Here is a 27,754-nt window from a genome sequence, read left to right on the forward strand (position 1 = left end):
GGCATGCACTACCACACCCTGCCAGTATTTTATTTCTTTGTTGCTACATAGTGTTCTGGAAATGATTTGTTCCCTGCTTGTTCGATACCTCTATGAACTAATTTCTTAAAAAATTAGGTTGTAGATGGACATAATGTCTTTATTTTATTTGTTTTTATGTGGTGCCGAGGGTGGAACTCAGTGCTTCACGCATGCTAGGCAAACGCTCTGCCCCTGAGCCACAGCCCAGCCCTGCTCGTTGGTCTTTAATTATTTTATATTCCGAGGTTAGGACCATTCTTCTGATACTAAAAACTGTCATACGCTTAGCTATTGGGAGCTCCTTCAAGTGGCTCCCAGGTCATTTGGATGCCCTCCACAGAACACAGCGTGATGCTGCAGGAAGCTCAGAATCTCACCTCCAGGCTCAAAGGGGACCGTCTGGTACTACATGGGCCCCATCAGTCACCAGCTGCATGAGTGACCCAGCAGAGCTGCCCAGGGGAGCCCAGGCAAGAACACGGATCAGCAGTGCAGAGCTGTGGTTTTCAGCACAGATTTGGGGGAGGGTGTTGTGGACAGTAGGTGACGGAGCCCAGTCCCCTCACAGGGATGGCAGGGAGATATGGAGGGCAGCAGGGCTGGCCAGCCATGGCAGCTGCAGGATGGACACCCAGGTCTCCTGAGCCCACCTTGGCATGGCACCTTCATGGCCATGAGCCAACTAACTGTGGGCCTTCTGCTCACATCCCTCCTGGTCTCTTCTCATGTGGCCGTAGAGGACAAAGGTCAGTAAGATCCCACAGTGCACAGCACTGAGTCTTTGGCATATGTCCTGGCTCAGCAAACAGTGGCAGGAATTACAATGTAAATGGACACAAGGAGGACAGGCCAGTTGAAGACTGGCCACCCCCATGTCCATCATGTGTTTACTGTGTGTGGGTCCCTGCTCTGGCTTTTGAGATGACTTTGAGCATCTCTCTCCACTGTTCCACTGAGTAATGTGGTGGTGGCAGCGCGAGAGCGACCCCAGAAAAGTACTTATACCATGGAAGTCAGCAAATGCCCCATGCCAGGGGAGCTCGCAGCCTGGGGATGAGCCCAACCATTTCTGTCTTGAGGACTTGGCCCCGTGGTGTGCAGAACCCCAAGCCTTACCTTTCAAAAGCTTTTGTTTTTTGGGTGGGTACAGAGGACTGAACCCAGGGGTGCTTTCCCACTGAGTCACACCCCCAGCTCTTTTTTATTTATTTATTTATTTTTGAGACAGAGTCTTGCTATGTTTCCCAGGCTGACCTCAACCCTGTGATCCTCCTGCCTCAGCCGAGTGGCTGGGATTATGGGTGAGCACCATTGTGCCCAGCTTCCCAGAAGCTGTTCTAAGAGACAGGCCATGGAAGAGTGTCTTGATAGTCAATATGGTCACTCCTAGTTTGAGACTCCTGGTCTCTCTAACTGCGTCTTTAGGACCCAGGAGTTCTGCAGCCTCCCCAGAATGGGAGTTTCATGAGGGCAGGCACCCCTGACACCCACAGGTGGCACTGATGAGGAGCTCAAATATTCCTGAAACAATGGCAAACCTCTGCCTGGTGGTGCACACTTTTAAGTCCAGCAACTCAGGAGGCTGAGGTTGGAGGATCAAAAGTTCCAGGCCACTCTCAGCACCTTAATGAGACCCTGTCTCAAAGTAAAAAAGAGCTGGGGATGTGGTATGCTTCTGGGTGCCAAGGGTCGGGGGGAGGAAGTGCAAAACCCAGACATGCTACGTATGGTGTTAGAAGCCCCCTCGGTCCTCAGTACCAACAATGTCCTCAAAGCCTTGGGTGGCCAGATCCCTCCTGGCCTCTCCCCAGGACAGCCTCCCCATCCTTGTCTCTTGTGCACTGAGGCAGCCTCAGGACACCTGCTGTGCTTTTCACTCTGCCAGGAAACCCACCTTGCATAACTCCCACTACTTCTGTAGCCCCTCATCCTTGTCAACTCCTCAGGAGCACTACCTGGCGGGAGAGGACTCTGGGGCCGGAGAGCCTGTGTTTCAGTGACTTGCTTCTCTGGGCCTATTTGGGAAGGGCACTGCAGCCCAGACCTGCAATAGCTGCCATGTCCCAGGGAACTATTCTGGGAAGCTCGTGGCCCACTCCTCACACCTCCTGCTTCTCACAGGCTAATAATGGCAGTGCCTGAGGCAGCTGAGGCAGGTGACCAGGAGGCAAGAGCAGCTGACCCAGAAATGCCCGCTGAGCAGGCAGGGAGGGAAGCTGAGCACAACGGAGCTGGGGACAGGGCCTTCCTGGTCCCTGGTGGTTCTGAGTTCCCTTCATTTTCTTGGTCTACTCAGATGAGCCCATGCTCCTGGCTTGCACGCTGGCAGGGTCAGCCATTCTGATCAGTGTCATTCCTGTTGATTCTCACTCCACTTCACAGGCCCTGATGTGATTCATCAGGCGCTTGTTCTGGGTTTGGCCTGAGACAGGTTCAGGGATGTACTGGGCTCTGTCCACATGTTGCCCAGGGCTTTTCTGTGCATTTGCCACCACTTGTTATCCCAGTTACTCAGGAGGCTGAGGCAAGAGGATTGGAAGCTGGAGACCAGCCTGGACAATTTATTGAGACCCTGTCTCAAAATAACAGGGGCTAAGGATGTAGCTCAGTGGTAGAGTGCTCCTGAGTTCAATCCCCAGTAGCCGCCTCCACACACACACTTACACACATAAAAAGAATGCAGAGACTAAGGTGCTAACCTTCTGGGTCGACCCAGGAGGTCTTGGTGACACCCAAGAATCCGTGTTTTCTACACACTAGAGTGGCCCAGATTGTCAGAGAACCACTGCTCACTTGCAGACAGAAAAGGAAGCAATAACGGTCCCCTGTGGAGAGGGCTGAGTCCAGTGGAGGCCCCTCACTTAGCTACCAAAACCTTTAAGTGTGAACAGACACTTGAGCCGGACTTGGCCAACGTGGGGCAGGAGGCGTGCAATCCAGGCAGTGGAACTACTTGGGTCAAGGTGAGGAGAGGAGAGCACCTGACCTGATCTGTAATTCAATCTAGCTGGAGAGGGGGTGAGAGGAGAGGCGCGGGTGGGGAGGTATGGAGGTTAGTCCAGAATGTTTTGGGTAGGTGGAATACATGCTTCCAAGATGCCTCATTAAGTAGTATCGATTTGACTGAACCAATACATCCATGTTAAACGAGTGGAAGAAGGAAGGCGTCCTTTCCTCAAGCTTCCATTCTGTAAAGCGTTTAGGGTGCCTACTGTGGGTGCCCCGCCCCCAAGAGTTTCCTCTCCAACAAAAAGGTCGTCTGTTTTGCTGGACTCCGCTGGTCAGTAAAGGAAAGAAAAATAAACTCCCCTGGGTCTTTGGTCTCAGTTTACTTGTAAATGAAAGTGGTTCGGACCCGGTGGTTGCCGAGGTTTCCTCTCTGCTTCGAGTACGCGCTCTTACCGGCGCACAGGTCCCGCCGACCGCGGGAAGCCTTCATTCAGGGAGCTAGTCCCAGCCGAACCAAAGCTCCCACCAAAGTTCAACACGCCCCCCAAGCTACGGCCTGATTGGCCCGCCCCGTCCACACTGGGAGCCATGCTCATCTTCTGATTGGCTGGCCTGCTCTGTGTTCTGTGTGGGAACCCTCCCTCCTCCTAATTGGTCAGGTAACTACCTGCGCTGGTCTCGGATTGGGTGCCGGCTGGGACGTCTCGCAAGCTCCTACGGGCCCCGCTCTCTGATTCGCCGCTCGGGTCAGACACACGGCCTGCACGCTGAATGGCTGCGCCGATACCTGTATCGTCCTCCGATTGGGTGCGTGGCGCCTTCCCGGCGTGATAGGTCAGGACCACCGCCCCCCTGGCTCCCCATTGGCTGCCTGGAGAAGCCCGGTCTCCGGGTAAGATGGCAGCGGACGGACAGTGCTCGCTCCCCGCTTCATGGCGGCCGGTGACTCTCACCCACGTCGAATATCCTGCAGGTAAAAGGCGGCTCCGGCCCCGAGAACGCACCCCCGGGCCCGGCCCCTCAGCCCTGGGCGCTCCGGCTCGCGCGGGCCCGCGGAGGGGGCGCGGAGGCACCGGGGTGGGAACTGTCAAATAGTGAGCCATGGAGGGGCTCGGCCGGCGCGCGCGCCGCGCAGGCGCAGTGGGGCGGCGATGAGCTGGGCGAAATTGTGAGCCTCTTGCTCGCGCACTCTGCGGCTGCGCGCTCGGGGCAATCCCCCCCGCCAAGGGTCCCGCGGAACCGGTGGGCTGTAGTGGGGCTGGGGTCTGTGTGAGGCGGGGAAGGATCACTGGCCTGGACCTTCGCTTTTCTTGCCCGCCCTCCCCGAAGCCAGAGAGGCCGCACTCCCTCCCCGGCGTGCAGGGAGTGCCTGTTTCCTTGGGATAGCGCTTTGCGCTGACTGTAAGAGAAAGAGCTCCCTGTTGCAGGGAGTGTGCAAGCCGAGGCCCGGCTTGTGAGTGCTTGTGGTGCCACGCCCTGGGCAGCGCACACTGAGGGCATCGGGCGAGGAGGCAGCCAGCCAGCCCCTGGGATTCTGACTTATGCAGGTTCGCAGCCCATACAGTTCTAGGAGGGCAGGGCTTTCCAGTTGAGAGGTCCATTAGCGACCAATCTGGAGGCAGTCTAGTACAGTATTGCAGAGCTTGGGCCTTGGGCTCCAGTTCAGCAGAGGCCTTGAGCAATGCCTTCCCCCACCCTCTCCTGCCTTGGCCCCCTTCATCCTTCAAGTGGCACTAGCACAGTGCCTCCCTTCTGTGATGATGTGTGAATCAAAGGAAGGCTGGCATGAGAAGTGCAGGGCACAGTGCCTAACACAGGTAAACATCCCCCAAATACCTGTGGTCGATGTTACCAGCTTTCAAAGGACCTGCTTTGGGTAGGATGTTTGTGTGTTGGGTGAGGCTGGGGACCCCTCACTGAACCCTAGTTGCCTGAGAAGGGCCTGTTATTGCTGCTTTCTTGGGCAGGGGCATGAGAACCTGGTCCTGCTGAGGGCCCCAGGGCTGGATGCCAGAGAACTTTGATTGGTTGTTCTGGGTTATACTAGGGGTGGGGCAACACTGCCAGGTGCTTTGCCCTGTGTGCCTGTCTGCCCACCATTTGTTCATTAATTCAGCCAGTATCCATTGAGCACCTCCCAAATGCTAGGCCCAGGGCAGTTCTGGCTTTAGAATGATGAACAGGCCTGACTGAGAGGCCCCTACATTCCTGTTCTGTGGAAAGAGATCTCTGCTTTATAGGAGGGAAACTGGAGTGGGGGAGTGGGGGAGGGACCTGACCAAGGCGCCTTCATGACATCCCCTGCCTGGCCTCAGTAGCTTCTTGGAGAACCTCTCAGTCTTATGAGGGAGAAGGAACTTAGCAGTGTATGCATAGGCTGTGATGAGGGACCTAGCCGTGCCTGGCCAGGCCTACTTCCCTGTAAATGCTTCTAGAATTCTCTGCATTCCTCTGTACCACTGCCTACCCTGAACTTGCTTCTTTCATCTATCATTCAACATGGCAAAGAGGCGGGCACTGAGCTGCGCCCAGGGAGTAGTGGAATACAGCAAGACTGTCCCTCCTCTCACGGGGCCTGAAGTGTAGGCCAGTAGCTACACTAACTAGCAGATCACGAGCTGTGCTCCAGTTACAGATTCCCTGTCCAGATGGAGAGCTGCGCAATGGCGGGTCTTGTCTCTTTGCCACTGTGGTGGGTATTCACTTAGGTTTCTTGAGTTCATCCTGGCAAGGGGACGGTAGTGTGTACAAAGGCCAGAAGTAGGACAGAGTGCAGTGCATTCAGGGACCTCAAGTGCTGTCCCTGGAACTGGAGCAAGGGTGGAAGGGAAGCAGGCCAGGACTGGCTGAGGGGAATGTATCCCAGGGGCAGTGGGGGCCATGGAGGAACTTAGGTCAGAGAGTGATGCGACCAGAATGTCTGGCAGCATGTGCAGGCAGGTCCAGGGTAGTTCTGGCTCTAGGACAGGCTGAGGAGGTGGCTCAAGGTTTGGGGCACCAGCTACTCACTGCTCTGTCCTCACAGCGCAGCACCAGGGCCATCAACTAGGTAGCAGAGAGACCCAGAATCTCAGAGCTGGGGGAGGGATGGATGGGGAAGCAGAGGCCCAGGAAAGGGAGGGACTCACTCAGTGTCGCCCAGAGGGACTCAGACAGCACTAGCACTTGAACTTAGGCTGCTGCTTTGTTCTCTCAGGCCAAACTAAGCCAACTCTGCGGATCAGTGCAGGTAAGGCCAGGTGAGTGCACCCATCTTTTCAGGTTTGGAACCCATGCTCAGCCCTCTGTGGGTACTTTCCCTGCTGCTTGAGGCCCGGCCAGTGGTGTGGGCCACTTCCCACACTGAGTTTTCCCAACCTCGGTGTGACTCCCAGTGTGGAAGTGTCCTGGGGGCCAGGGACCAGGTTGGTGTCTCTCAGGCCCCATCCCATCATGTCTGCACAGTTGGAGAGGGTAGGTACTGATACCTGCACCCACGGGAGAGTGCTGAGGCTCAGGCAGGGATAGGCCTTGCCTGAGTTCTGTGGGCAGCATGTCCTGGCATAGGGACTGAGCCATCCCTCTAACCCCAGGTGGCTCTGGCCACCTTGTCTCAAACAGCAAAAGTAGATTTTGGGCTCATCCTTGCTTTTGGAGAAGAGGGATGGTGACTCTTATCTCTTGGCTTCGGTGTCTCAAGGGGCCGGTGGTCCTTATACCAACTCCCTCCAGGCTTGTTGCGAGTATTGAAACTAGGTAGTTGATGGGTCACCATTTCTTGCTCCTGGGGAGACAGTGAGAAACCGTTACCTGCCACAGGCAGCTGCTGTCCCTGGCTTGGCTCTGTTGGAGTTTTAGTGTGGACTCAGTCTGTGTGGAATCCAGAGTGTCAGCCTTCCCTGGAGGCCCAGGGCTTGGCAGTGGCATGGTGCTGTGCCATTGGGCTGTCCCTGTGAGGGACCAAGCAGGCTTCAGATTCCCTCTTTGGCAGGTGATAGGTATGGTGTCTGGACCAGGCCAGATACTAGGATTTTAATCCAAATCCCAACTCTTTCTGTGTGTGTGTGTGTGTGTGTGTGTGTGACTTTGGGCAAGTCGCATAACTCCTTCTGGGACTCAGTTCCTTCATTTACAGAATGGGGACAGTAAAGTACCTGCTTTAAGCTCATGGTGTGTGACCTTTAGTGGTCAGTACTAGACACTTCTTGCTCTACCTGTTTTTCTAAGTTGGCCTGGACAGTTGGTCTACTGGGCATCTGCGCTGTCTTGCCCTGGGCTCCAGGTCCTGTGGGACCTCCTCTCTGGCCCGGGCCCTACTTGACTTGCAGGGTTGGGCCTGTTCCCATGGCTGTTCTCTGTCTCCCACAGGTGATCTCTCTGGCCACCTCCTTGCCTATCTGAGCCTCAGCCCTGTTTTTGTCATTGTCGGCTTTGTGACCCTCATCATATTCAAGCGGGAGCTGCACACGGTGAGTCTGTCCCCACAGCTTCGTGTACTCCTCTGCTGTGCTCTCTCTTCCCCTCCATGCCACCACCTGTTTTGAGGTGTGGAGCTCTTGGCTGGTCTACGTTGTTCACTTGTTGGCCTGGGAGGTCCAGTCAGAGGTCACAGTCGTTGTGGCTGGGCAGTGGCCAGCAGGTACACAGACTCAGCTGACTGTCTCCCTCTGGCAGATCTCATTCCTTGGGGGCCTGGCACTGAACGAAGGGCTCAACTGGCTGATCAAACACCTCATCCAGGAGCCACGGCCCTGTGGAGGTAGGGCCTGGACTGTAAGGGCCTGGGTTCCCCAGGTTGGGGTGTTGCCAGGAGGCCTACGTCCTCCTGTGATGCCCTGGTCTCCTTTCTCCCCCAGGCCCCCACACAGCCGTGGGCACCAAGTACGGGATGCCCTCCAGCCATTCCCAGTTTATGTGGTTCTTCTCCGTCTATTCCTTCCTTTTCCTGTATTTAAGGTGAGCTTCTGTCCCAGTGGGTGTGACCCTGAAATGGTCCAGGATGGGCTGTGCTGGGGACTCACTGCCAGCCCTTCAGACACCCCTAGGGGTGGAAAGAGCTGCAGCTGAGGCAGAAGGTTCCAGGAGCATTTGGATGGGGCCTGGAGCTGTTTGGGAGGCCTGGACCACAGACTGTGGGCTGAGGCTGGCTGATGGCCTGTTTTCTCAGAATGCACCAAACGAATAACGCCAGGTTCCTGGACTTGCTGTGGAGGCATGTGCTCTCCCTGGGGCTCCTCACTGCAGCCTTTCTAGTCTCCTACAGCAGGTATGAGGGAGGAAGAGCCCCTGCCCCACACGCTGCCCACTTGGGATCCTGCTGGACCTCACTGTGCGTCCTGTAGGGAAGATCTGGGAAAGGGCTCCACACCTCAGGTTTTAAAGGGATGGGGCTCCAATTGCCCCTTCTAGTCCTGTCAGTGGAGCCTGAGATTCTGGTGATACCCTGTGTGTCAGCCGTTTGTTCCCAGCTTCCCAGGGGTGCCCCTTACAGGCTCAGTTTAAGGGCTGGATGGGAGGGAGGCAGATCCCAGCTGAGCAACCTGGTCATTTCTAGAGATGGGGAGCAGTTGTTGGGGTCCAGTGCCCTGCTTCCCTTTGGAAGTCGGGCTAAGGCATGTTCCCGGGTGTGTCCTACCTGCCTGTGACACCACGTGTGCATACAAGGTCCCTGGGAAACTGACCGTGAACACAGGAGATTGTGTAAGCCTGTCCCCGCCTGGCTCTCATGAACTTCCCTTCTGGCCTTGGCCCAGGGTCTACCTGCTGTACCATACCTGGAGCCAGGTGCTCTATGGGGGCATTGCTGGAAGCCTCATGGCCATCGCCTGGTTCGTCTTCACCCAGGAGGTCCTCACCCCGCTGTTCCCCAGGATAGCAGCCTGGTAACTGCCTCCTTTCCCTCCACCTTCCTGGCTGGTGGGACCAACCCACTCCCACAGGTGTGACCATCAATGGGAGGTCCTGGGCATCCTGAGCCCAGCCTCAATCTTCCTGGGAGGATCCAGTGCCCAGCCACCTGTCTGGCTTCCACCTCCCCTAGGGTCTTGATGCAGGGTTTTATGGGGTCTCCCCAAGCCCAGAAGCCAGAGTCCCATCCTTTGTCTTTGCCTAGGCTCTCAGGGGCTTAGAAAACAGCCAGAGTCATGCACAGTGGTGCACACCTGTGATACCACGACTTGGAAGGCTGAGGCAGGAGGATCAAAAGTTCAAGGCCAACCTCGGCAACGTAGCGAGACCCTGTCTCAAAGTAAAATCAAAAGGACTGGGGAGAGCTCAGTGGTAGCGTGCCCCTGGGTTTAATCCTCAGTACTGCCCAAAGTGAAGGCGGGAGGGCAGGTGGGCTGGGCGGGCTGGGCTGGAGTCCTGCTGGCTGTGGGTACTGTGGCTCTGCAGGCAGCGGGGGAGGGTGCTGCACGGCCCCAGAACTGGTGGGGTGGGCATCTGGCTTGGTGGTAGGCTCGTGTTCTGACACAGCTGTGGCTTTCTGGGTGTCTCTCTGCAGGCCTGTCTCTGAGTTTTTCCTAATCCGGGACACGAGCCTCATTCCCAATGTGCTCTGGTTTGAGTACACGGTAACCCGGGCAGAAGCCAGGTAAGTTAAGGGGACAGAAGTCACGACTGTCCCCATATTTGGAGGGCTTCCCTAGAGCCTGGAACCTGCCTCCTTTTCTTACGTTGCTTTCTTACGTTGAATTCTCCTGTGATTCTCATCTCATTTTACAGATGAGGAAACAGGCTCAGAGAGAAGGGAAGTCACTTGCCTGACTTCTTTCAGAGAGTGGGTGAGGGAACTAGCTAGTGAACTTTTGTTCCCAAGCCCTTGCATTTAACATCTGCTGCCTAAAACAGGCAAGCACAGCCACTACGATCTCGGGGGTCCTGTGCGTGGCCCTCAGGGCTGTTTTTTGAGATGCCTGCTGATGGCCAGGTCAGTGGGCAGGCCGAGTTGAGCAGCCTTCAGTTGCCCAGCATCGGGGCAGTGCTGGGCTTTGAATGCTCCTGACTCATGCTCTTCCCCTCAGCTCACCCTAAATCCTGGGTGGGGTGTCCACTGGCTCCTTCCAGGGTTCAGGGGGGGAGCTGAACAGGCCAGGCTCCGAGGAAGCTTGGAAGGTTTTCCAAAGAGGAATGAGAGGAACCGAGGGGTGAGGCAGGGAGGGGTGTCCCGGCAGCTAGGAAATGTGTTCGGTACATCAAGGTCCAAGTCACCCTAACAAGCTTAAGTGTGAGGTGTGAGCTCCGTGAGAAAAGTGGATTTGGAGGGGTGACAGAAAGGCTGCGGCTGGCCCAAGCTATGCTCTCTGCCTGGCTCCCAGAACAGCCCCGCCTTGCCCTGCCTGGCTGGCTGCCACCTGCCTTCATGGCCTGTCCTCCACACGACCTGCTCTGTGCCAGGCTGAAGTTGGGTGGAGGCAGCCACGATTCCACCCTTGGGGTGCTCACAGCTGCAGGGGGACATGTGAAAGGAAGGGCCTGTGGTCTGTGCCAGAGAGCCAGACCCAGATGTTTGAGGGCTTGCAACAGGAGACTGACCTGGGGGCAGGACAGTCCAGGACAGCCTCCCAAGAGAAGTGGGGGCTCTCAGCAAAAGCACACCCAAAGCTTCTGAGGCAGAAAAGTTTGTTGAGCTGCTCAGCAGACAGGCAGATGTCTTAGGAGCCCAGGGAACAGGGAGGACTGGGTTCCTGTCACACAGCGCCTGTGGACCAGTTGGGTTTCTAGATTTTAACCGGGACCCTAGACAAACCCTATTCTTTCTGAGCCTCAATCAGGCCCTTTAGAAAATAGGGGTGATCCCTGCTTTGATGTGATGCTTGGGCCCATCATGGATATAGGCGCATTCTAAACCAGGATGTAGGCAGGTCTGAACTCTGCAGTCTCCTTTGCTTACTCCCAGATGTACAGCTGCTTCTTTGTAATTCCATTTTGGTAATACCTGAACCAGCTTGGGCTGACCTGTACGTAAGGGGAGTGCTCCATGATTAACTGGAATCAGCCAGGTCCCTCTTGTCCAGGTCTATACTCTGCCCCAGTCTCCTGGCTCTCTTCCTGGACTCCAAAGCTGAAGTATCATGATACAGTTCAGCAGAGACTGACCCTGTCCAGGTCCTGGTCCCAGGGCAGGAATTCTGATTGGTGCAGCATGGGTCAGTCACTGCAGCTGCCACGTGGGCATTTGTCCATTTCATTGGCCCTGTGAGTTGGGAGGGGACACTATTAAACACAGATATCCCCACCTCTGACCCTGCCCTATTTTGTAGGAACAGACAGCGGAAGCTGGGGACGAAACTGCAGTGACTGGTGGGTAGGGCTGGGTCCAGCCTCCAGATCTGGCCTGCACGATGCCTTGCAGGATGGACAGAATGACTGACAGAGGGCGGAAGCAGAGACCTCTACAGACCTGAGTCACCAAGTGGAGCCTTTTTTTCCCATATTTTAATTTTAATGGACAAGGTGGACCAAAGGGCCGAGCCAGCTCTCAGCCAGGACCCTGGGAGGGCCTGCTGCCTGGGGGCCACACGGCCAGAGACCTTACTCTGCTGCTGCCAGAGCCCCCAGCAGGGCAGAAGGTGCCCTGGGCGTGGCACCAGGGTGTGTGGGAGGAGGTCGAGGACTTGTGCCTCTGGTCTCGTGCCAGGGATTCCAGGTGACATGGAAAGTGCACACTATTTATTTTTTGACTTTTGTCAAAGGCAGATGGGAGTTTGGAGACGGGGCCTGGAGAGTCTGCTTTGCAGTGGCTGCCCTGGATACAGAGGGGCCTGGGCCTTTGTCCTGAGCCAGGGGCCAACTGCCTCTTCCTGGACCTGAGGGGCTGGGGGCCAGAAGGGAGCGTCCCCCGTGCCCTCCCTGCCACCATTGCCATTCCAGAACCTCACAGTGTTTCCTGTCTGGGGCAGGGCCCAGAGCAAGCACGCGTCTGGCGGCTGCTGTTGAGTTCTTCCCTATCAACCTGACACCACAAGGGCTTTCTCTGGTCTCCTGTCCCCAAGATGACAAAGGAGCCTGCACGTGTGGGTGAGCGCACCCGCGCTGTTTACAGCTCAGCTCGGTCCCACCACCCAGCAGCAGCTAGTCCTCATCCCCTCACGAACAAGATGCAAAGGAACTGGGAGCCATGACAGGAGTCCGGCAGCGAGTGCCTGATCCCCTGCCCTTCTCTCTGTGCGCTGATGTCCTTGTCCTTCCCACCTCACCCCAGCAGGAGGGGAATGTGTGTCCAGGTGTGAGCTCACAGGTCCCCATGCGCCCAGCTTGGAGGAGGGCTCTTCCTAGGGACCATCTCTGAGTCGCTCTGCAACGCTCATGGAGGAGAGGCTTCCAGACTCCCAGAAGTTTCCAGAGCTGACCCAGGCCCCTGGGGACCTGTGTTTGCCCCCCACCCTTTTCTTTGTGGAGGGTCCTAATCTGCTGCTGAAGCACAAGTTTTCGGTGCTTTCTTTTCTCATTTGTTAAAGGCAGTGTCCAAAGCCATTCCAGATGCCAGGAGCAGGGCTGGTTTCTAGGGAGGCAGGTCAGTCCCCCACGTTCCCCTCCCCTTCCGTGTTTTTATTTTTTACTTTTTGCCTGAGACAAGCCAAGTGTAAGGTGGTTTAAGAAAAATCAATGAAATTGTTTACTATTGTTTTAAAATAAAATCTTAAACTCTGGCGGCTTGAGCACGTGACTGAGCTTATGTGAGGCGGCTGGGGGCTGTTGTGGTGATGTGTGACCTAGGGCAAGGATGTGCTGAGACCATGAATTCGTAAGCATCCCTGAGACATCTAGTACCCCCCCAGTGCTGGAGCCAGGGGCCTCATGGAGGCTAGGCGAGTGCCCCACCTGGAGTGACACCCTGGGCCCAAGGCAGGGCTTTGTAGGCCTTCCAGCCTCTGGCTCCATCCCGGAGCAAGACCTACCTCTGTGTAAGAGGTACCATCCTGTGTGAGCTGCTGCTCTCGGCCTTGTGTCGTCTTATTCTCCCTCCCTGCCTGGCTGGCTCTGTCCCTGCTCTCAGCAAGTTGGGTTCCATCTTCGTGGGACAGCTTGTGAGACTGGGGAACAGTGCCTGCCCTTCCTAAGGCAAGAGGAACAACATCTCCACTTTCTAATTCCATATTTATGGGTGCATGGATGGGTGAATGTCTTGCTTTGGTAGAAATAACTGCACACTGAGCTGTTTTTAAAGGCCTTAGAGTGAGAGGAACCCAGAGTAAAACACAGGGCTGGCCCAAGCTGGAGAGTCCTGTCCTTTATAAAGCTGAGATGCCTAACAGCTACCCCTCAGGGAGAGGGAAGCAAAAGTAACTCTAATCACATGGGTGTAAACTCTGGTGAGGTCCCCTGAGCCTTGACATTCAATTAAGCCAACTTCAGACTGGTGTGACCCAGGAGCCTTCCTCCTAGATTTAAAATTAGTTACCAACTTTTTTTTTAAGTATTGGGCATTTAACACAGGGGTGCTTTACTACTGAGCTACATTCACAGCCTTTTGTTTTTTTGTGACAGGGTGTCTCACTAAGTCACGTAGGACCTTGCTGAGTTGCTGAGGCTGGCCTCAAACTTGTGATCCTCCTGTTTCATCCTCACTAGCCAATGGGATTCCAGGCATGTGCCCCTGTGCCCAACTAATTATCAAATAGTTCCTTAAATCACCATGGAGCCCATAGTCTGGGCTCTTCCTCGTTCCATGGGGCTTAGGACAAGTGGCAGCCATCCAGCCTTAGTGGGAAAGGAGGATGAGGAAGCCACTATGGAATCTCCACCTGTGAAGGAAAGATCTGATAAGACCTGAGGGGCTCCAGGGCTGGATCAGTGCCTGGTTTGCCAGTTCCTTCCTGTGCCTCCCTCACCCGCTCTTGAGTCCAATTATCACCAATGACTGCCTTCATCTCCGCCCCCTGCCCTAGGACAGCTGGGTAGATGTGCTGTGGGGCTGGGGGCTCAGCCACACAAGTCCCTCGGGCTCTGGCCTAGAGGAGACAAGTGTGTCCTCTTGGAATTTCTGTTCTGCCATTCAGTGTCCTAGTGACCTGAACTCTGAGCCTGTTTCCTCATCTGAAAAATGGAAAAACCATGAGCCACACTCTTAGGTGATGGTCACAGATTGGTCAGGCCATGACCAATAGCTTGCCACCCTCCCAGCCCCAGCCCCTGGCATTCCATGTGTGCCCACTTGACTCTGAGGATGCTTCACCTCTACTAGGTGCGTGGGGGTAAGGGTAGGTGTGTTTCTGACCAGGTGGCTGCTTCCCCAGTCCACCCCCAGCATGCCTGCTCTGCTGCCAGTTCCACTGGGCTCCATGGAGAGCAGGTGAACCGCCTGTGGGCCTCTGGGTGTTGGCCACCCACCCTGCCCACCAGACAGGGCCTCATGGTACCACTCAGCTTGTGGGACTTGGGAAGGCCCAAGTCAGGACAAGTGGGTGGAAAGTTGGTGAAGAATGTGGCCCTGTGTATGGCACCACCCTTGGCACCCTAAAGTCCCAGATGGCCCTTAGCTCCCTGACCCCAACCAGAGGACTCCTCTGGGGGCCCTTTTGGGCCCACTGGCTGCTTGGACACCATTTTCCAGGCACAGGACAGCTGGAAGAAGGCATCTGCCCCCTGCCTTCCCCTCACCTGAAACACCTCTTCACCAGCACATCTCCCCTTTATTAATTACCTGCCACGTTCATGTTCTACAACTGTGAATGTGGTTCAGGGACATGCCGCATGGAAGCGAGAGGGCCAGGGCTCATGAGTCTCCTCATCCAAAAGACTACGGCAGCCATGTTGGTGGTGGTACCTCAGGCATCCTATTGACCAGGAAACCTTGCTCCCTGGCTCCTCGGCCTTGGGGAGGCCCCGAGCCCCTCAGCTCCAGATAATCCTTTGTCTTCAGGTCCTTGAGAGCTTGGAGATCAGGGAACAGACCTTGGCCTGGCTATAGTGATGGCAAGAACTGGCCAGAGCTGAGCTAGAAAAGAAAAGGAGCTCTTTCTAGTCTCCTACTGTGGTTAAGTGCTGGCTGGACTGGTTCCCTTCTCCAGGGGAGGATGGTACGCTGGAGGCCTGAGCCTTAGGTCCTGCTCAGCTTCTGAACTGAGCCCCAGCTACAGAAGGCACTTGCTTGGGTCTGTGGGCCCCACTAGAAGATGTGTTCCCTGGCTCACTCAGATCTGGGGGACCTAGGGCAGAGGGAGTGAAGGAATTGAGCCCTGGTGGGTGGCCATCCCCAGGTGGGACTGGCTGTGGCGCAAGTAGGCCTGAGCATGGGCTCAGAGCTTGGACCGGGGGTGGTTCTGAAGTAGGGTGCGCATGTCCAGGAGTGCCCTCTCCAGGTAGTGTGCCATGCGGGCAGCGTTGGTCTCAGCACAGCTGTTGTAGGCAGACACAGAGAAGTTGATGTGGGCCTCCATGGGGTTATAGCAGACACCATATCCATCAGGGACCACAGGCCCAAAGAACATGACGCAGTCTGTCTTGGCAGGGACCTGGAGACAGTGGATCAAAGCTCATTCCTGGCCCTTGTTCACCTCCAACCTTCAGGAGGCACCAACCTGCTGCCTGCCTGCTCCCACCCTGCTCTGCTGGAGACACCCTCTCCTCATCTCCAGCACAGGGGTGCTCCCTCTTGTCCTTCAGGTGCAGTCACCTCCTCTGTGAAGCCTTCCAAGGCATTCCCTGGGGGCCATCATTGCACCTGTGCTTCCCACAGAGGAAGCAGACATGGTGGTCTGTCCCCTGCTAATCCGCACCCAGCATAGGTTGGCACAGGTCAGGTGTTCATTTCTGTCTGACTAGTGAATGAATGAAGCCAATTTTCTTAAGGGGCCCTGACACCTTCTCAGCCTGCCTGGGCTGCAGTGTTGCACCTGTCCCTGCCTCCTTGGGGACTCGAGGCTTTGGCAGTGGCCCACCTGGCTGGTGGAGAGGTTGAAGTGCATGGCAACAGCATACGAGGTGTCCATGAAGATGTCAGGCATGCTCACCAGGTCCTCAATGGCCTGCAGCTTCAGGCCCAGCAGGTGCCGGTCAAAGGCCTCTCCACGGATGGCCTGTGGGGAAGGAGCTGTCAGGAGCAGGTGACAGCTATGGTAGCATTGCCCCTTCCAGCCACTATTCCCTGGGAACCACAACACCAAAGTATCCAGGCAGGAGAGGAAATTTCCAGATGGGGAAATTACATCCCAGGGAGGGACAGAGATCTGGCCAGGAAGTAGGACAACGTGGGATTTAAAAGCATGAACCCTGGAGGTAGATGGCTTAGCCCCATCCAGGCTGTGGGACCTTGACAAACACTTATGTTTTGGAGCCTCAGTGTCTTCATCTGTGAAAAAGAGCAGTAAAGTCTAGACATCTGCGTGTGATGTGGGCAGTGTCTGGCACAAATAGGTGCCGCAGCTAGGATGGGCACCCAGACCACCAGCTCCCTAGCTGCACCCCAAGCTGCTGGAGGGCAGGAAGCCCACTGTGTGCTGAACCATGGACACTCTCAGCATCATGTAAGACCCTGGGCCTGTGCTGACTCTGGACCAGGGAGGAGGACAGCTACTGGCCTGGCCTTGGTTTCCCCAGCTTTAAAATCAGGCTACTGCTCTCGATGCCCCAGAGCTCAGGGAAGGAGTGCTACTAGCTAGGGGTGAGCAGCCATTCAGTGCAGGAATGAGAAGGAGGAAGGGTGCTGGTGGGGTGCTGAGGGACGGTAAGCAGTGACACTGCAGGACTCACTCACCATGTCAGTGTAGGCTCGGTGGGCCTGCACAGCCTTCCGCAGCAGCTCCACCTTCTCATGCTCCTGGTGGGTGCGAGGGTCAGAGCGCTGAAGCAGTCCCTCCCCTCTTCCTCCCTACTTCACAGCGCACTCCCCCAGCACTAGGTTCCGAGATCCTTCAGAGCAAGTACTGCTACCTCTTCAGTCCCCAGTCAGGGCCCCGACACAGGGGAAATGCTCACTGCTGAGGGGTGAGTGAACCAATGAATAAGTGGGTCCTTTTCTCCCTGGCTACCTGGAAGCTCAGAACTAAATCCATGCTCCATCTTCTGTTGGACTCCCATTGCCCACCATAGGGTAGGAAGGCCACAGGTGTGCAACTGGTATGTGTCAACAGAGTGAACAGGAAAGGAGATGGCTTGAGCCCAGCTCGCCCACCCTTGATAGATCTCTCACCGTGACACTGGAGTCATCCATAGCCTTGACGAAGGCCAGGGAGTCCATGGAGGCCGAGCGGATGGTGTCAGTGCGCCCCAGGTGGAACATGCGCAGGGAGGCACTTTCATACGTGGCACACGCCTGCCCGTAGATCCTGGGTGCGAGACGGAGCTAAGCATGCCCGAGGGTTGCACCCTGTCCTCAGGCCTCGCCCTTCTGGGTGAGCGGGAAGCAGGCGCACCTGTAGTAGGCCAGCTGCAGGGCCATCTGGATGAAGGCGTCGGGGCTCAGCTTCTCTGACTTGGGGAAGTCCTTTCCAAAGTGGTGGAACACCATCACTGTGATGTCCAGGTCTTGGATCATGCTGCGGAGGGGGACGCAGGAGGAGCAGGTGAGAAACAGGCACCTGGCAGCCCCTGCCAACCCCAGGGAGGGCCCCAGGGCAGCCTCAGCATAGGGACAGGTACAGTGACAGGCCTGCATGGACCTGGGCTTGCACGCTGGCCTTGCCCCCGCAGGACCTACATGCCGAGGTTCTGCTTGGCCTTCTCGATGTCACTCTTGATCTCAGGGGTGATGTTGAACCGCAGCTTCCTGGGCATGGGCAGGGGCACCATGGGAGATCGCACAAGCTCAGGCTTCTTCCTGCGTGGGACGTGGGGGCCTTAGGCTCATGCAGGTGCTCCAGAGCCCGAGTGTGTCCCTGGGACTGGAGTGGAGCAGATGGGTCCCTGAAGCTAGGGGAGCAGCTCAGGGACACTCAGATTTGCTCTTTTGGAAACTGCCTTTGCTTTAGCTTCCACACTGCTAAATGCAGGGACGCAAGGGACTTGTCCAGGGCCACAGAGCAGGAAGTGGGAAGCCAGAGTTCCAACCGGCTCTAAGAACCATGTCTTCTGCCTGCTCCCTTTTAAAAAGTAGATTCCCAGGAGAAAAGGAGAGTGACAATCCCCAAAGTTCCTGTACCAGGAACTGGGAAACCAGAGTGTGACCACACTCACGTGTACTCAATGACATGATCCAGAAGGGCAACAATGGGGGGCCCCTCTGCTGCCGCGTGCTCATAAACCAGCCCACAGGAGCCATCTTCTGCCACGATGAACTGTGGGGAGAAGGGACTGTCAGCCCCACGTCAGGGGGTGACTCCTGACCCGCTGCTCCAGGTGGTTCTCATGGGAAGGGCCTCTGAAGTTGTCCCCAGGGGTTGGCTGTTTCCTACTACTGACACTGGGGGCGCCTGGCCCCGCCAGCCCAGGCCACCCTAGGCACATCTCGTGCTCAGCAGCTCAGGGAGGCCTAGAAAGCAGCCCTTGCAGAGTTCTGCCCCCACCATGTTACAGGTGCAGGAAGGAAAGGCTGTGCCCAGCACTGCAGTGCCCGCCTGACCCCAGAGCCTAGGCTCTGAGGAGCCCAAGGGCCGTTCCTGGGTGACAGTGGTGCACAGGCCCAGTAATGACAGGTTGGCTGCCTGGTAATTATAGTGGCATGGCGTCCAGCCTGCTGGCTTCCTGCCTGCTTTACGAGTGGGAGGCTAGGGACGCCAGGTCCAGAGGGGCAGGAAGTTCCTAGGCCACGATGGACCCAGTTTTAGTGGGGCGTCTGGGGGTCATGGCCGTGCCAGTCCTCACCTGCAACGTCTTGTCAAACCAGCGGTTGCCACTGTTGAGCTTACTGCCACCCCCGTGCAGCATCTGGCCAGCCACATGGTTGCGGTAGACATCTTCTGAGACCCTGGGCACGGGCCTGTCCAGGCACACCGTGAAGATGCTCCTCTGGATGGAGCGCACGGACTCCCGGTTCACCTTGTCTGTGGGCAGCAGGGTGAGTGCAAGACAGGGCTGAGTCCCTCGGCCTGTGGCCTCCTGCCTGGAGATCTGACGTGGGTGCACCCCTTTGGGGATGGGCAGCTCCCTGCACTGGGGGCTTTAGGGCAGGCATTCACTGAGTGCTGGGCGCATGTTTGGAGCTTCACCCTCAAAGGGGCACTTCAGCCTTCCCTTGTACCCTGCAGGGCAAGGCCAAATACCTGACCACTGTAGACATTGGAAGTGGAAGCCCAGGGTCACAACAGGGGACTAGTGTGGCATCAAGGATCCAGAATGGGTGGTCTGGCTCTATGATGATGCCTTAACCAATATGGATTTGGAGCCTCAGGGTGAACTATGGGGACAGAGGGAGTATGGAGTCAAAGCTGGGCTCTGCAGCAGAGGACTCAGACTCTGATCCCAACCTGCTACTTAACAGGGAGAAACTAGCCTAACCAAATCAAGCCTCAATTTTCTCGTCTATAAAATGGGCCACAATGAGACTGAGTTGAGAGGATCCAGTGAGCTATGTGGCTGGTGCAGCCTGGTGCTGGCCTTGCTCACTGTGCAAAGAGGCCCTGAGTATGTCCTGAGTGAAGTATGGCCCCACCCTGGAGGCACCTTTGATGAGGGTATTGTAGGCTTTGGCCCATGTGTTGCGATGGTTGGATGTGAGGATGCCCACGGGTTCCTTATTGGCTTGCAGAGATGAGTTCCAGATCTTCTCCAGCTGCACAAAGATCTGATCCGAGGTGAGGGGTGTTCCATCGCTGTGGTACACGTCCAACTCAAAGAACTGTGCAAGCACAGGCAGGGGCTAGGGGATCTCAGGCGAAAGCAGCACTGACCCACCCCCCAGCCTCCTCTTGGCAACTTGGAGGTCATAGTCATGCTGAGGGGATGGAGTCAGACTGCGGAGGAGAGAGGAAGGAGATCCTCTGATCACCCTCCCCAGGCTGGGCAGGCCCACAGCCCCTCCTGGCCAGGGCCCAGAATCCCCAGGGGGTGAGCACCTGTGCCAGGGAAGCTGCTTCCTGCTGCAGGACAGGGCTGTGGCAGGAACACCCACCTGGTAGTTGTGCACCACAGTGATGTGCATGGGTGGCTTCTTGGTCTTTATGAAGTTGACAACCGAGTCCTGCTTGGGGCCCGGCACACGGCAGGAAGACAGAATCTGATAGTACTGGTTCATGCACAGTGGCCTTCCCCCCAGATACTCCACAGGTAGGGTCTCGCTGTGGGGGAAGGGGGACACTGAAGGGCCACTGGGCAAGTAAACAGGGAGGTGGCCAGGGTGGACAGGAACCTGCTAGGTTTTGCTAGGGACTGGGTCAGCCAAATGGGGGCTCACTCTGTCAGGGCCAGGACTCTCCACAACATTACTCACCCTCAGCATGAACAGGGGCCATCAGGGCTGGGCAGGGGTCAGGAGGCCTGTATTACCCCTGCCCACGGGTCCCAATAATGAGTCATCTGGAAATTCCCTCCCTCCTACCACCTGGGCTTCAGTTTGCCACAGGGGCGATGAGGCAGCAAGTCAACCTCTGGGGTTTTTTTTGGGATGGGACAAGGATACCTGGTGGCCCCAGTGGCTGAAGCGAGGACCTAAGCATTCCAATCTCCAGAATGTGCTGTCTCTAACCCCCACTGAGGCTGGGCCAACAGGAAGTGAAAATGACTGACTCTCGGCCTACCTAGCACCCAAGCTGCACGTTAGGCTAGGGGTGGCTGTAGGCTTAGGCAGGCCTGAGCAGGAGTGGGACAGGGCTGGGGGAGGGTTGCTCACTTGTCAATCATGGTCTTGAAGTCTAACACACCCTCGATGAGTTTGGCAGCGAACCTGGAGGGATCAATTAGAGATATGAAGCTGTGTAGACACCACGGGAGGCTCCAGGGCCAGGGATGTGCTGGGGGGTGGGGGAGGCCTAGCCAGGCAACCTACTGATTCCTTCCACCTGCCTCCCCCTCTGCTCACAGAGGCTCAGGGGCTCAGGCAGGGATCTCTGTGGGTCCCTCCATGGGAGGCCCTTCTGAGCCTCCTTCCTTACTCTCTAGAGGGAAGGTCCATCCACCAAGGGTCTGAGGTTCTCAATCATATGTGGGGGCCAGGAGAGGGTGTCACTATGCTGTGAAGCACCAGGTATGGAGGGCCCTGAGGATGTGTGTGTGAAGAGGAGGGCAGTGGCTTAAGGTGTCCCCTCTGTGGTGTCCCCTCTGCTAGGTCTCTTCTCCTTTCTGAGACTTTGTGTCCTGCTGGCCATTGTCCTCAACTAGGCCTTTCTCCCTGGATCACCTGGGCTTATGAAGAGGAGTTTCCTGGCCCACACCAACCAATCGCACCCCTATACCTTGGGCTTGCCCTGGCCTCAACATGGGGACCACTGGCTAGAGTTCCTGGGTCTGAGTCCCAGCCCTTTCCGAAGTGTGCTTTGGTCCTTTTTTGTGGTACTCGGGATGGAACCCAGAGCCCTGAGCGTGCTAGCTAAGTGCTCTGTACTGAGCCTTGCCCAAGCCCTTCTTTCCTCTCTTCTCACCCTGGCCCTTTAAAAGAGCAGGTGGCAGCATCAAGTGGCTGGATCTTGAGCAGGAGATCGCTACTGCTAGTATTTTTATCTCTGCTAGGACTGGAACATGGACCAGGGCAGGTGACATGCTGAATGTGGAAAAGGGGACTGTGTACAAAGGTCACCCCTGTGGCCAGCTGAGGAGATTGGGAAGGAGAGGGCTCTGACCTTGGAGGCCCTGCCTCCTATTCTGATTAGTGATCGATAGTGGGCAAGTCCCTTTACTGCTCTGAGCCTTGGCTTCCCCACCTGTAGAACAGGACAAGACTCCCCGATTCACAAGTCTGTTTGTACAGACATAAGATCAGGGTTGGGACCCTTCCAATCTCCTGGGGCTCGGACTTGAGAGTGCTGGAAACTGCACGTCCCTGTCTGCTGCTTCCCTGTCCTACCCCAGCTTCAGTCACTCACCGGAGTTGACCCTGCAGATCCACAAAGTCCTGCTTGGGCAGCACAACTCCGGGGCTGGAGTAGATGACCACAGGTTGGCGGAACTGGAGGTAGGCTGTCTTGAGCCACCACTCAGATAGCTGGACGAGGACCAGAGTCTAGTCAGGAGTAGGGCATGGGCACCTGATACCCCTTTATCCCCAGGGCCAGAGACCTGGCTGGCCCCATGCCCTCTGGCCCCTCTCTGCAGTCCAGATTCTCCAAATTAATGCTGAAGTCTAGAAACCCTCCCCACCTCCTTAAACATACCATCTTCCCCTTAACCTGGGCAACTGATACTGCCTAGAAAAAGAGAACTGACTTGAAGGAAACCTGGGGTGGTGGGTGGCAGAAAGGTAAGTGACCTTGCTTTTTTTGTTGGTGCTGGGGATTGAACCCAGGGCCTCTTACATACTGTGTGGGCACTCCCCGACTGAGCTGCATCCCCAGCCCTTTATTAAAATTTTATTTTGAGATAGGTTCTCACTAAGTGGCCTGGGCTGATCTCAAACTTGTGATCCTCCTGCCTCAGCTTCCCAAGTAGCTGGGATTTCAGGTGTGTGCCATCACACCTGGCTCAGGGAATGAGTGCTTGACCATCCCCAGCTGAGAGCTGTCCAAGGAGACAGGAACCTGGTGTCAGGACAGCTCACAGGTCCTGGTGCTCCTCGGTAGCCTCAGTTTTCTTGGTGTCAGCAGATCAGAAAGTAAACTTTGATCTCAAAGTCAGAGCAGTCCTGACTGGAGATCCCACTACAAGGGAAATGACTGTGCTAGTGACAAGAGGTGGACGGCACGTCCTCAGGGTCTGTCCTCTGCCCTGGGGATGGAGGGGTCTCTCTGGGCCCAGCCATGGGCATAGTGTTGAAGGCTGTCCTGGAGCTGTGCATACTCTGAGGTGACTGTCACCCTGAGACTTCAATGCTGACTACAGCCCCTCTCCAGCACACTGCCCCTACCACTGTGCTCCTCTCTCTGCAGATTCCTCAGACCCTGGAGACCCAGGTGCCCCACTGTGCACCCTTGCCTCATTCCAAGCAGCGTCAGAAGGTACTTCCTCAATGCACACTCCCCTTGGGGGAACTGCTGGCCTGCAGCACCAGGCCACTTGCCCTGGTTCCTTGGCAAGAGGGAAAGGGGAGGTGGCTTGCCCCAGGATGAACCCTGGGTGACTGCTGTCAGCCGACTCACAGCCTAACGACTGGACTCCGAGTCACCCACATCTTCCTGTGTAGCACCGTGCCTCCCTGAGAGCTGTTGTGAGGCTCTGGGCTTTGGTCTACCTCTTTGGGCCTCAGTTTGCTTATGTGCAGGCAGTGGCAGAGAGAAGCTCCCTCACAGCCAGGGGTCTGCACTCTCCTAGGGAGCTCAGAGACTTGGGCTGCAGCTTGAGAGACATGAGAACTCAGGTATGGGCTTTACCCAGTGAGATCCTGCCATGTAATGTCATAGCTGCTTCAGGGACCCTGGGATCAGGGGCAGCGGCCCTACTTCTTTAGCCAGAAGCTTTGGTTAACACAACTGGAGAACCACTGGACCCCAGATGCTCCAAAATCCTACCAGGGCCAAAACCTGACCCCAGAATCCAAGGGCTTGACCTGCCAAGCCTCAGTAAATGCTGCCCCTGCACCAGCTCCCACCTGCCTCTCACCTCTGCTGAGCTCCAGGTCACAGTTTCTATGCCTCCCACCTCATAGTGCAGTTAGCCCTCTGAATCTGCTGTTTCCCTGTTCATAGATCCAACAACCCAGCATGTAGAACACTTGTCCGTCTGAACAAGTACAGACTTGTTTTGCCTTTATTCCCTAAGCTACACAGTGTGACACTACTTACGTAACATTCACGCTGTACTTGGTGTCATAAGTCATCTAGAGGTGGTGAAGAACCCAGGAGAACCCAGGAGAGCCTGCATCGGTTCTATGCAGATACTATGCCCTTTCCCGTGAGGGACTTGAGCGCCCTCAGTGCTGGTTCTGCCCCAGTCAGCTTCTCCCTGGTCATCTCCATCTTGGCGATCTCCCTCCCCTTTCCTGCTCTGGTTCTGCCCCAGTCAGCTTCTCCCTGGTCATCTCCACCTTGGCGAACCCCCTCCCCTTTCCTGCTCTAGACTGGAACTGCACCCCACCCTGTCATAAGTACTGTCTGTACTGCCATCCAAATGATCCTGGGCCTCAGGACTCCCCGTGCTCTCTGCAATGCCAGGCTGAGCATCTTCCTGGGGGCAAAAGTGCCAGCCTCCCAGTGCCTCTGCTCTCACACCTGCTTCCCTCCCAGCAGCGGGGGCCACCTTCTCTATCTTTATGTTTTGGTATAAGACCAATACAAAGAAAGGCATGAGGTACCAACCAGCACAGACGGTGCCACCAAACACATGTGACAGAGCTGGTGCAGAGCAGGGCAGCTGATCACTGGCACGTACATTCCCTGCCCGAGGCTACCCCATTGAGCTCGAGTCCATGCTCCTTCTACTTGACTTGCCCCTGCTCTTCACTCTACTCCCAAGCCACTCACCTTTGCTCTCAGCCTCAGAGCCAATATTGCTTCCCCTTGCCCTTCCCGCTCACACAATATAGAGACAATGCTATTCATCAGCCCGCACTGGGGATGGAGCCCGGAGCCTTGAGCACGCAGACCACGGCTCTCTCACTGAGCGCACCACAGCCCTCATCACCTTCTTTTATTTCCATGAGATTTCCCTGCCTGAAATACCCTCGCCCACTGACATGCGGTCCTGTTTACCACCTTTCTCTCCTCCCTGTGCTGTGTCAATGTCAGCTCAGGGAGGCTGGTTACTGCATCTTTCTTGCCCACCCAGCACCTGCTGAGCGTCAGGCCCAGGTAAGTGCTCAGCAAACTCTATGGTGCAAACAAGTGCAGACTCCGTGTGTGTTGCTGGCAAGAGGCCACAGTGAGGGGTGCTCAGGAGGACCCAGGGCCTCTGGGAGCTGGGGACCAGCATGGCTCTGCCAGCTCACTCACCCAGTTCTCGGTCTTCCTGGCCCTGCGTTCCAGTCCCTTCTGTAGGCGTTCCCCTACGCCCCCGGAGGTCTGAAACTCATCCACCAGCTGCTTGGTTTGGGCCCACTCCTCCTCGCTCACGATGGGCTGCAGCGCCTTGAGATAATGGTCCAGGGACTGCTGAAGTGGGGGCACGGGCAGCCTTGGCAGAGCATCTTGGTGTGCCTTGAAGCGGCCGGAAACCTTCATCAAGGATGAGGGCCTGAGGAGGCCCAGGGGCTTCACCTATGGGCAGCAGAAAACCTGCTATTCTCTTGCAGGCTCTGGGCACCCTGGCTCCCAAAGTCGCAGTACTGGGCACTTATGTGTCCATCCCTGAAGGCAGAGATGGCCTCATGGGTGGTGCCTGCCCTGGCCTCCCAGTCCTTGAGCAGTAGGTGTCCCCGCCTCCCAGGGGCCTGTAGCTACACGCAGGGATGGAGGAAGGTGGGTGTGGCCACTGATCCTGGCAGGGTTTCGGGGACCCCAGTAGGGATGAAAGGTACTGTTGGGGTGGCAGAGGTGAGTGACCTCCCCGCTCTCTGGGTGCACAGGTCCTGCCTTCTTGCTCTGCAAAGATGAATCAGCAGCAGAGAGCTGACAGCTCCCTCTCTGTGGTCCCCACCTTCTTTTCTCCTACCCTCTCCAGGTTGAGAAATAGAAGGGAAGAGAATATCTGAGAGCCAGACATTGACAGCACCTCTTGGTGAGGCCTTGGCCTCAGGACTTCTCCTGCTGGTGGGGTGGGATTAGGGATATAGGGCAATGCTATGGCGAGAGAGCTGAGTGGCCTGGCATGGAGGGTGAGAAATAGTAAAAAAAAAAAAATAAAGTGAGAAAGACACGCAGAGGAGTCCAGGAGACTCTGGAAGTGGCAGAAAGAGACAGGAGGGTCCCAGGCTGCTGGCTTGGTGGCAGGCAAGCGGCAGAAGCTCCATTCCATACCTTCTCTCTCTGCTGCCCGTCCTCCATGGCAGGACTGAGGTTCTGAGCCCTGTCTGTCTGCCTCGGCTGGATCTCTAAGCCTAACTGTGCTACCAAGTGGGTGAGCAGAACCTACCAAGAGGCAGCCACCTGCCCGGGCTGGAAAAAAAGACAAGAGCCAAGATTCAGGGGAGAGGCAGGATGGCAGTGGTAACGACTGTGGTGGCATCTGGGACTGTGACACTGGCAGGTAAAGCTGCTGGACTGCGGCAGCTGCTCCACCCTCCCTAGCTTGAGGAAGTAGAGGAATGTGGAGCAGGAGAATGGACTGGTGGTGGGCAGTGGAGGAGGAGGAAACCTGGAAGTATTTTTCCTTTCTTCTCGCAAAGGGCCCAGTGCCAGGGAGGCAGGCCAAGAGGTGTTTAAAAATCCACCTGTCAAAATCTATGTAGATCTTTTTGATGTGGGAAAACTTGGCTGTAGGGCAGAAACTGCCTGGCTGCTGAGCCATAGCAGCTCTGAAATCAGTACTGAAATTGGGGTTGGTGCAAGTGAGAGACACCAGTCACCAGTGGGTAGTGGCTGCCAAGAGCCCCATTCATCCCATTTCCCTCCTGGACTTGTGGAACCTTCTGACCCACCCCTCTACAGAAGCCTGGTGTTTCTTCTGCATTGTGGCTCGTTCTGCTAGGGGTGAAAAGTGGATGACTTTTGTTATTTAAAAAGAAAAAAATGACACTGGCCTTGGAATTAGGCTAGATTTGAATTAACAGGTCCAGGGGACCTGACCAAGTCCCTCCTTGCCTCAGTTTCCCTAGCAGTAGCGTGATCAGGCCAGTATGGAGGATCACCTAGAGGCTTTCTGTGGGACAAAGTACAGCTCTCTTGTAATGGAAAGTGTGCAGTGGAGACTCAGATGCTGGAACACCTTGAAGAATCTCTTTAATTCTGAGCTCCAATGTGTAACTTCTGCCACTGGCCTGGAGTGTCTGTCTGGGACAGAACCACACAAACAGACATGCTTGGATGGGAAAGGGAAGGGACTCAAATCAGGACAGCAGTATCTGGGCTGCCTTCCGGGAGAACAGGGTAGCTGTGGACAAGCTGGGGAAGTGGGCTGGTGTGGAGGAGGAGTGGGGCTGCCACCTGCTGTCCCCCGCCCGTTCTAAGGACTTCAAGTGAAGTTCAGCTTATGCCTCCATGAGTTAGTCTAGCCACACACAAATCCCGAGGGGGGCATGTGATAAGCACAGCAGGCTGACCAACTGTGTAGGTTTGCAGAAGTGACTCAGGCCTGCGCAAGGGTGGCTCGGTCGGAGCCCCTGCGACAGGTGCCAGTCACAACAACGGGGAGAGCGAACGCGGGGCTGCACGCTCGGGCCGCTCCCGGCGTGGCTTCGGGCCTCGGGGCGGGGAAGCCCGGGTCCCCACCGACTTCTGCGGGTGGCTGCCACTGAGCGCCGGGACGCGGGTTCGCTCCCGCCTCTGACCTTGCCCCTCAGCCTCCCGTCCGGCCCGACAGCGCGCCGCCCCCGCCGGCCCAGGCCGCCGCGGCCTCCGCGGGTGCCGGGCCCCGCGGGCCGGGCGCCGGCCGCACTCACCACGGTCCTGGCGGCGAAGGCTAACATCTCTGCGGTCCGTGCGCCGACACTCGCTGCGCTCCGCCCCGCGCGCTGGGCAAGGTCCGCGCCGCAGCGGGCAGCGTGGGTCCCCGCTAGGGCTCCGGGGCCAAGGTCGCCGCGTCGCCGCCGCCCGCGGTGGAGGCGGCCCGGCGCCCACCCACCAGGCCCGCAGCGGGCTGGCCGCCCGGGAGGAGGGCTCTCGGGCGGGGCCTCGGGCGGCCGCGGCCCCGGGCTGGCCGGCCGCGAGCGGCGGGGCGGGGCGGGCGCAGCTAGCGGTCGGGCCCGGGCGCCGGCGGGCGGGAGGCGGGCGGCGCCGCGGCGAGCGCGGGGCCGGCCGGCGGGGGCGCGGGT

General features: G+C 56.8%; 2 protein-coding genes across 7 annotated transcripts; one reads left to right on the plus strand and one right to left on the minus strand.

Moving 5' to 3' along the window:
- The first annotated feature begins 2,866 nt into the window (after positions 1–2,866).
- On the plus strand, positions 2,867–23,883 carry DOLPP1 (dolichyldiphosphatase 1). 5 transcript variants are annotated; one of them, XR_013759551.1, is made up of 9 exons: positions 2,867–3,943; positions 7,318–7,418; positions 7,624–7,708; positions 7,806–7,905; positions 8,117–8,215; positions 8,703–8,831; positions 9,062–9,196; positions 9,452–9,541; positions 11,211–11,254. XR_013759551.1 is itself a non-coding variant. In XM_079112481.1 (8 exons), the coding sequence occupies exons 1-8, from the start codon at positions 3,868–3,870 to the stop codon at positions 23,056–23,058; spliced, it is 897 nt and encodes a 298-aa protein (XP_078968607.1). In that variant the 5' UTR covers positions 2,867–3,867; the 3' UTR covers positions 23,059–23,883. The 5 variants fall into 5 exon arrangements, 4 of the variants coding, with proteins under 4 accessions (XP_078968607.1, XP_078968609.1, XP_078968608.1 ...); XM_079112481.1 differs by lacking the exons at positions 9,062–9,196; positions 11,211–11,254 and adding an exon at positions 22,842–23,883; XM_079112483.1 differs by lacking the exon at positions 9,062–9,196 and having other exon boundaries at positions 11,211–13,362.
- CRAT (carnitine O-acetyltransferase) lies at positions 14,563–27,547 on the minus strand. Of its 2 annotated transcripts, XM_079112479.1 has the most exons (15): positions 27,383–27,542; positions 25,803–25,940; positions 24,840–25,103; positions 21,843–21,961; positions 20,654–20,707; positions 19,937–20,102; positions 19,489–19,663; positions 18,691–18,869; positions 18,064–18,164; positions 17,588–17,707; positions 17,304–17,426; positions 17,081–17,216; positions 16,646–16,708; positions 15,831–15,968; positions 14,563–15,404 (listed from the first exon to the last, which is right to left on the minus strand). In XM_079112479.1, the coding sequence occupies exons 2-15, from the start codon at positions 25,827–25,829 to the stop codon at positions 15,189–15,191; spliced, it is 1,881 nt and encodes a 626-aa protein (XP_078968605.1). In that variant the 5' UTR covers positions 25,830–25,940; positions 27,383–27,542; the 3' UTR covers positions 14,563–15,188. The 2 variants fall into 2 exon arrangements, with proteins under 2 accessions (XP_078968605.1, XP_078968604.1); XM_079112478.1 differs by lacking the exon at positions 25,803–25,940 and having other exon boundaries at positions 27,383–27,547.
- Positions 27,548–27,754: the final 207 nt, after the last annotated feature.

The sequence above is a fragment of the Sciurus vulgaris genome, assembly GCF_902686455.1.
Source record: "Sciurus vulgaris genome assembly, chromosome: 15".
NCBI classification, from domain to species: domain Eukaryota; kingdom Metazoa; phylum Chordata; class Mammalia; order Rodentia; family Sciuridae; genus Sciurus; species Sciurus vulgaris.

Excerpts from the sequence above, each read along its gene's own strand:
- DOLPP1 (XM_079112481.1), top strand. The coding sequence starts at position 3,868 with ATGGCAGCGGACGGACAGTGCTCGCTCCCCGCTTCATGGCGGCCGGTG. Across the intron at positions 7,419-7,623 it reads TCAAGCGGGAGCTGCACACG|ATCTCATTCCTTGGGGGCCT; the intron begins GTGAGTCTGTCC and ends TCCCTCTGGCAG. Across the intron at positions 8,832-9,451 it reads TTCCCCAGGATAGCAGCCTG|GCCTGTCTCTGAGTTTTTCC; the intron begins GTAACTGCCTCC and ends GTCTCTCTGCAG.
- CRAT (XM_079112478.1), bottom strand. The coding sequence starts at position 27,409 with ATGTTAGCCTTCGCCGCCAGGACCGTG. Across the intron at positions 17,708-18,063 it reads GATCATGTCATTGAGTACAC|GAAGAAGCCTGAGCTTGTGC; the intron begins GTGAGTGTGGTC and ends CGTCCCACGCAG. Across the intron at positions 17,217-17,303 it reads CTGCAGCTGGCCTACTACAG|GATCTACGGGCAGGCGTGTG; the intron begins GTGCGCCTGCTT and ends TCTCGCACCCAG.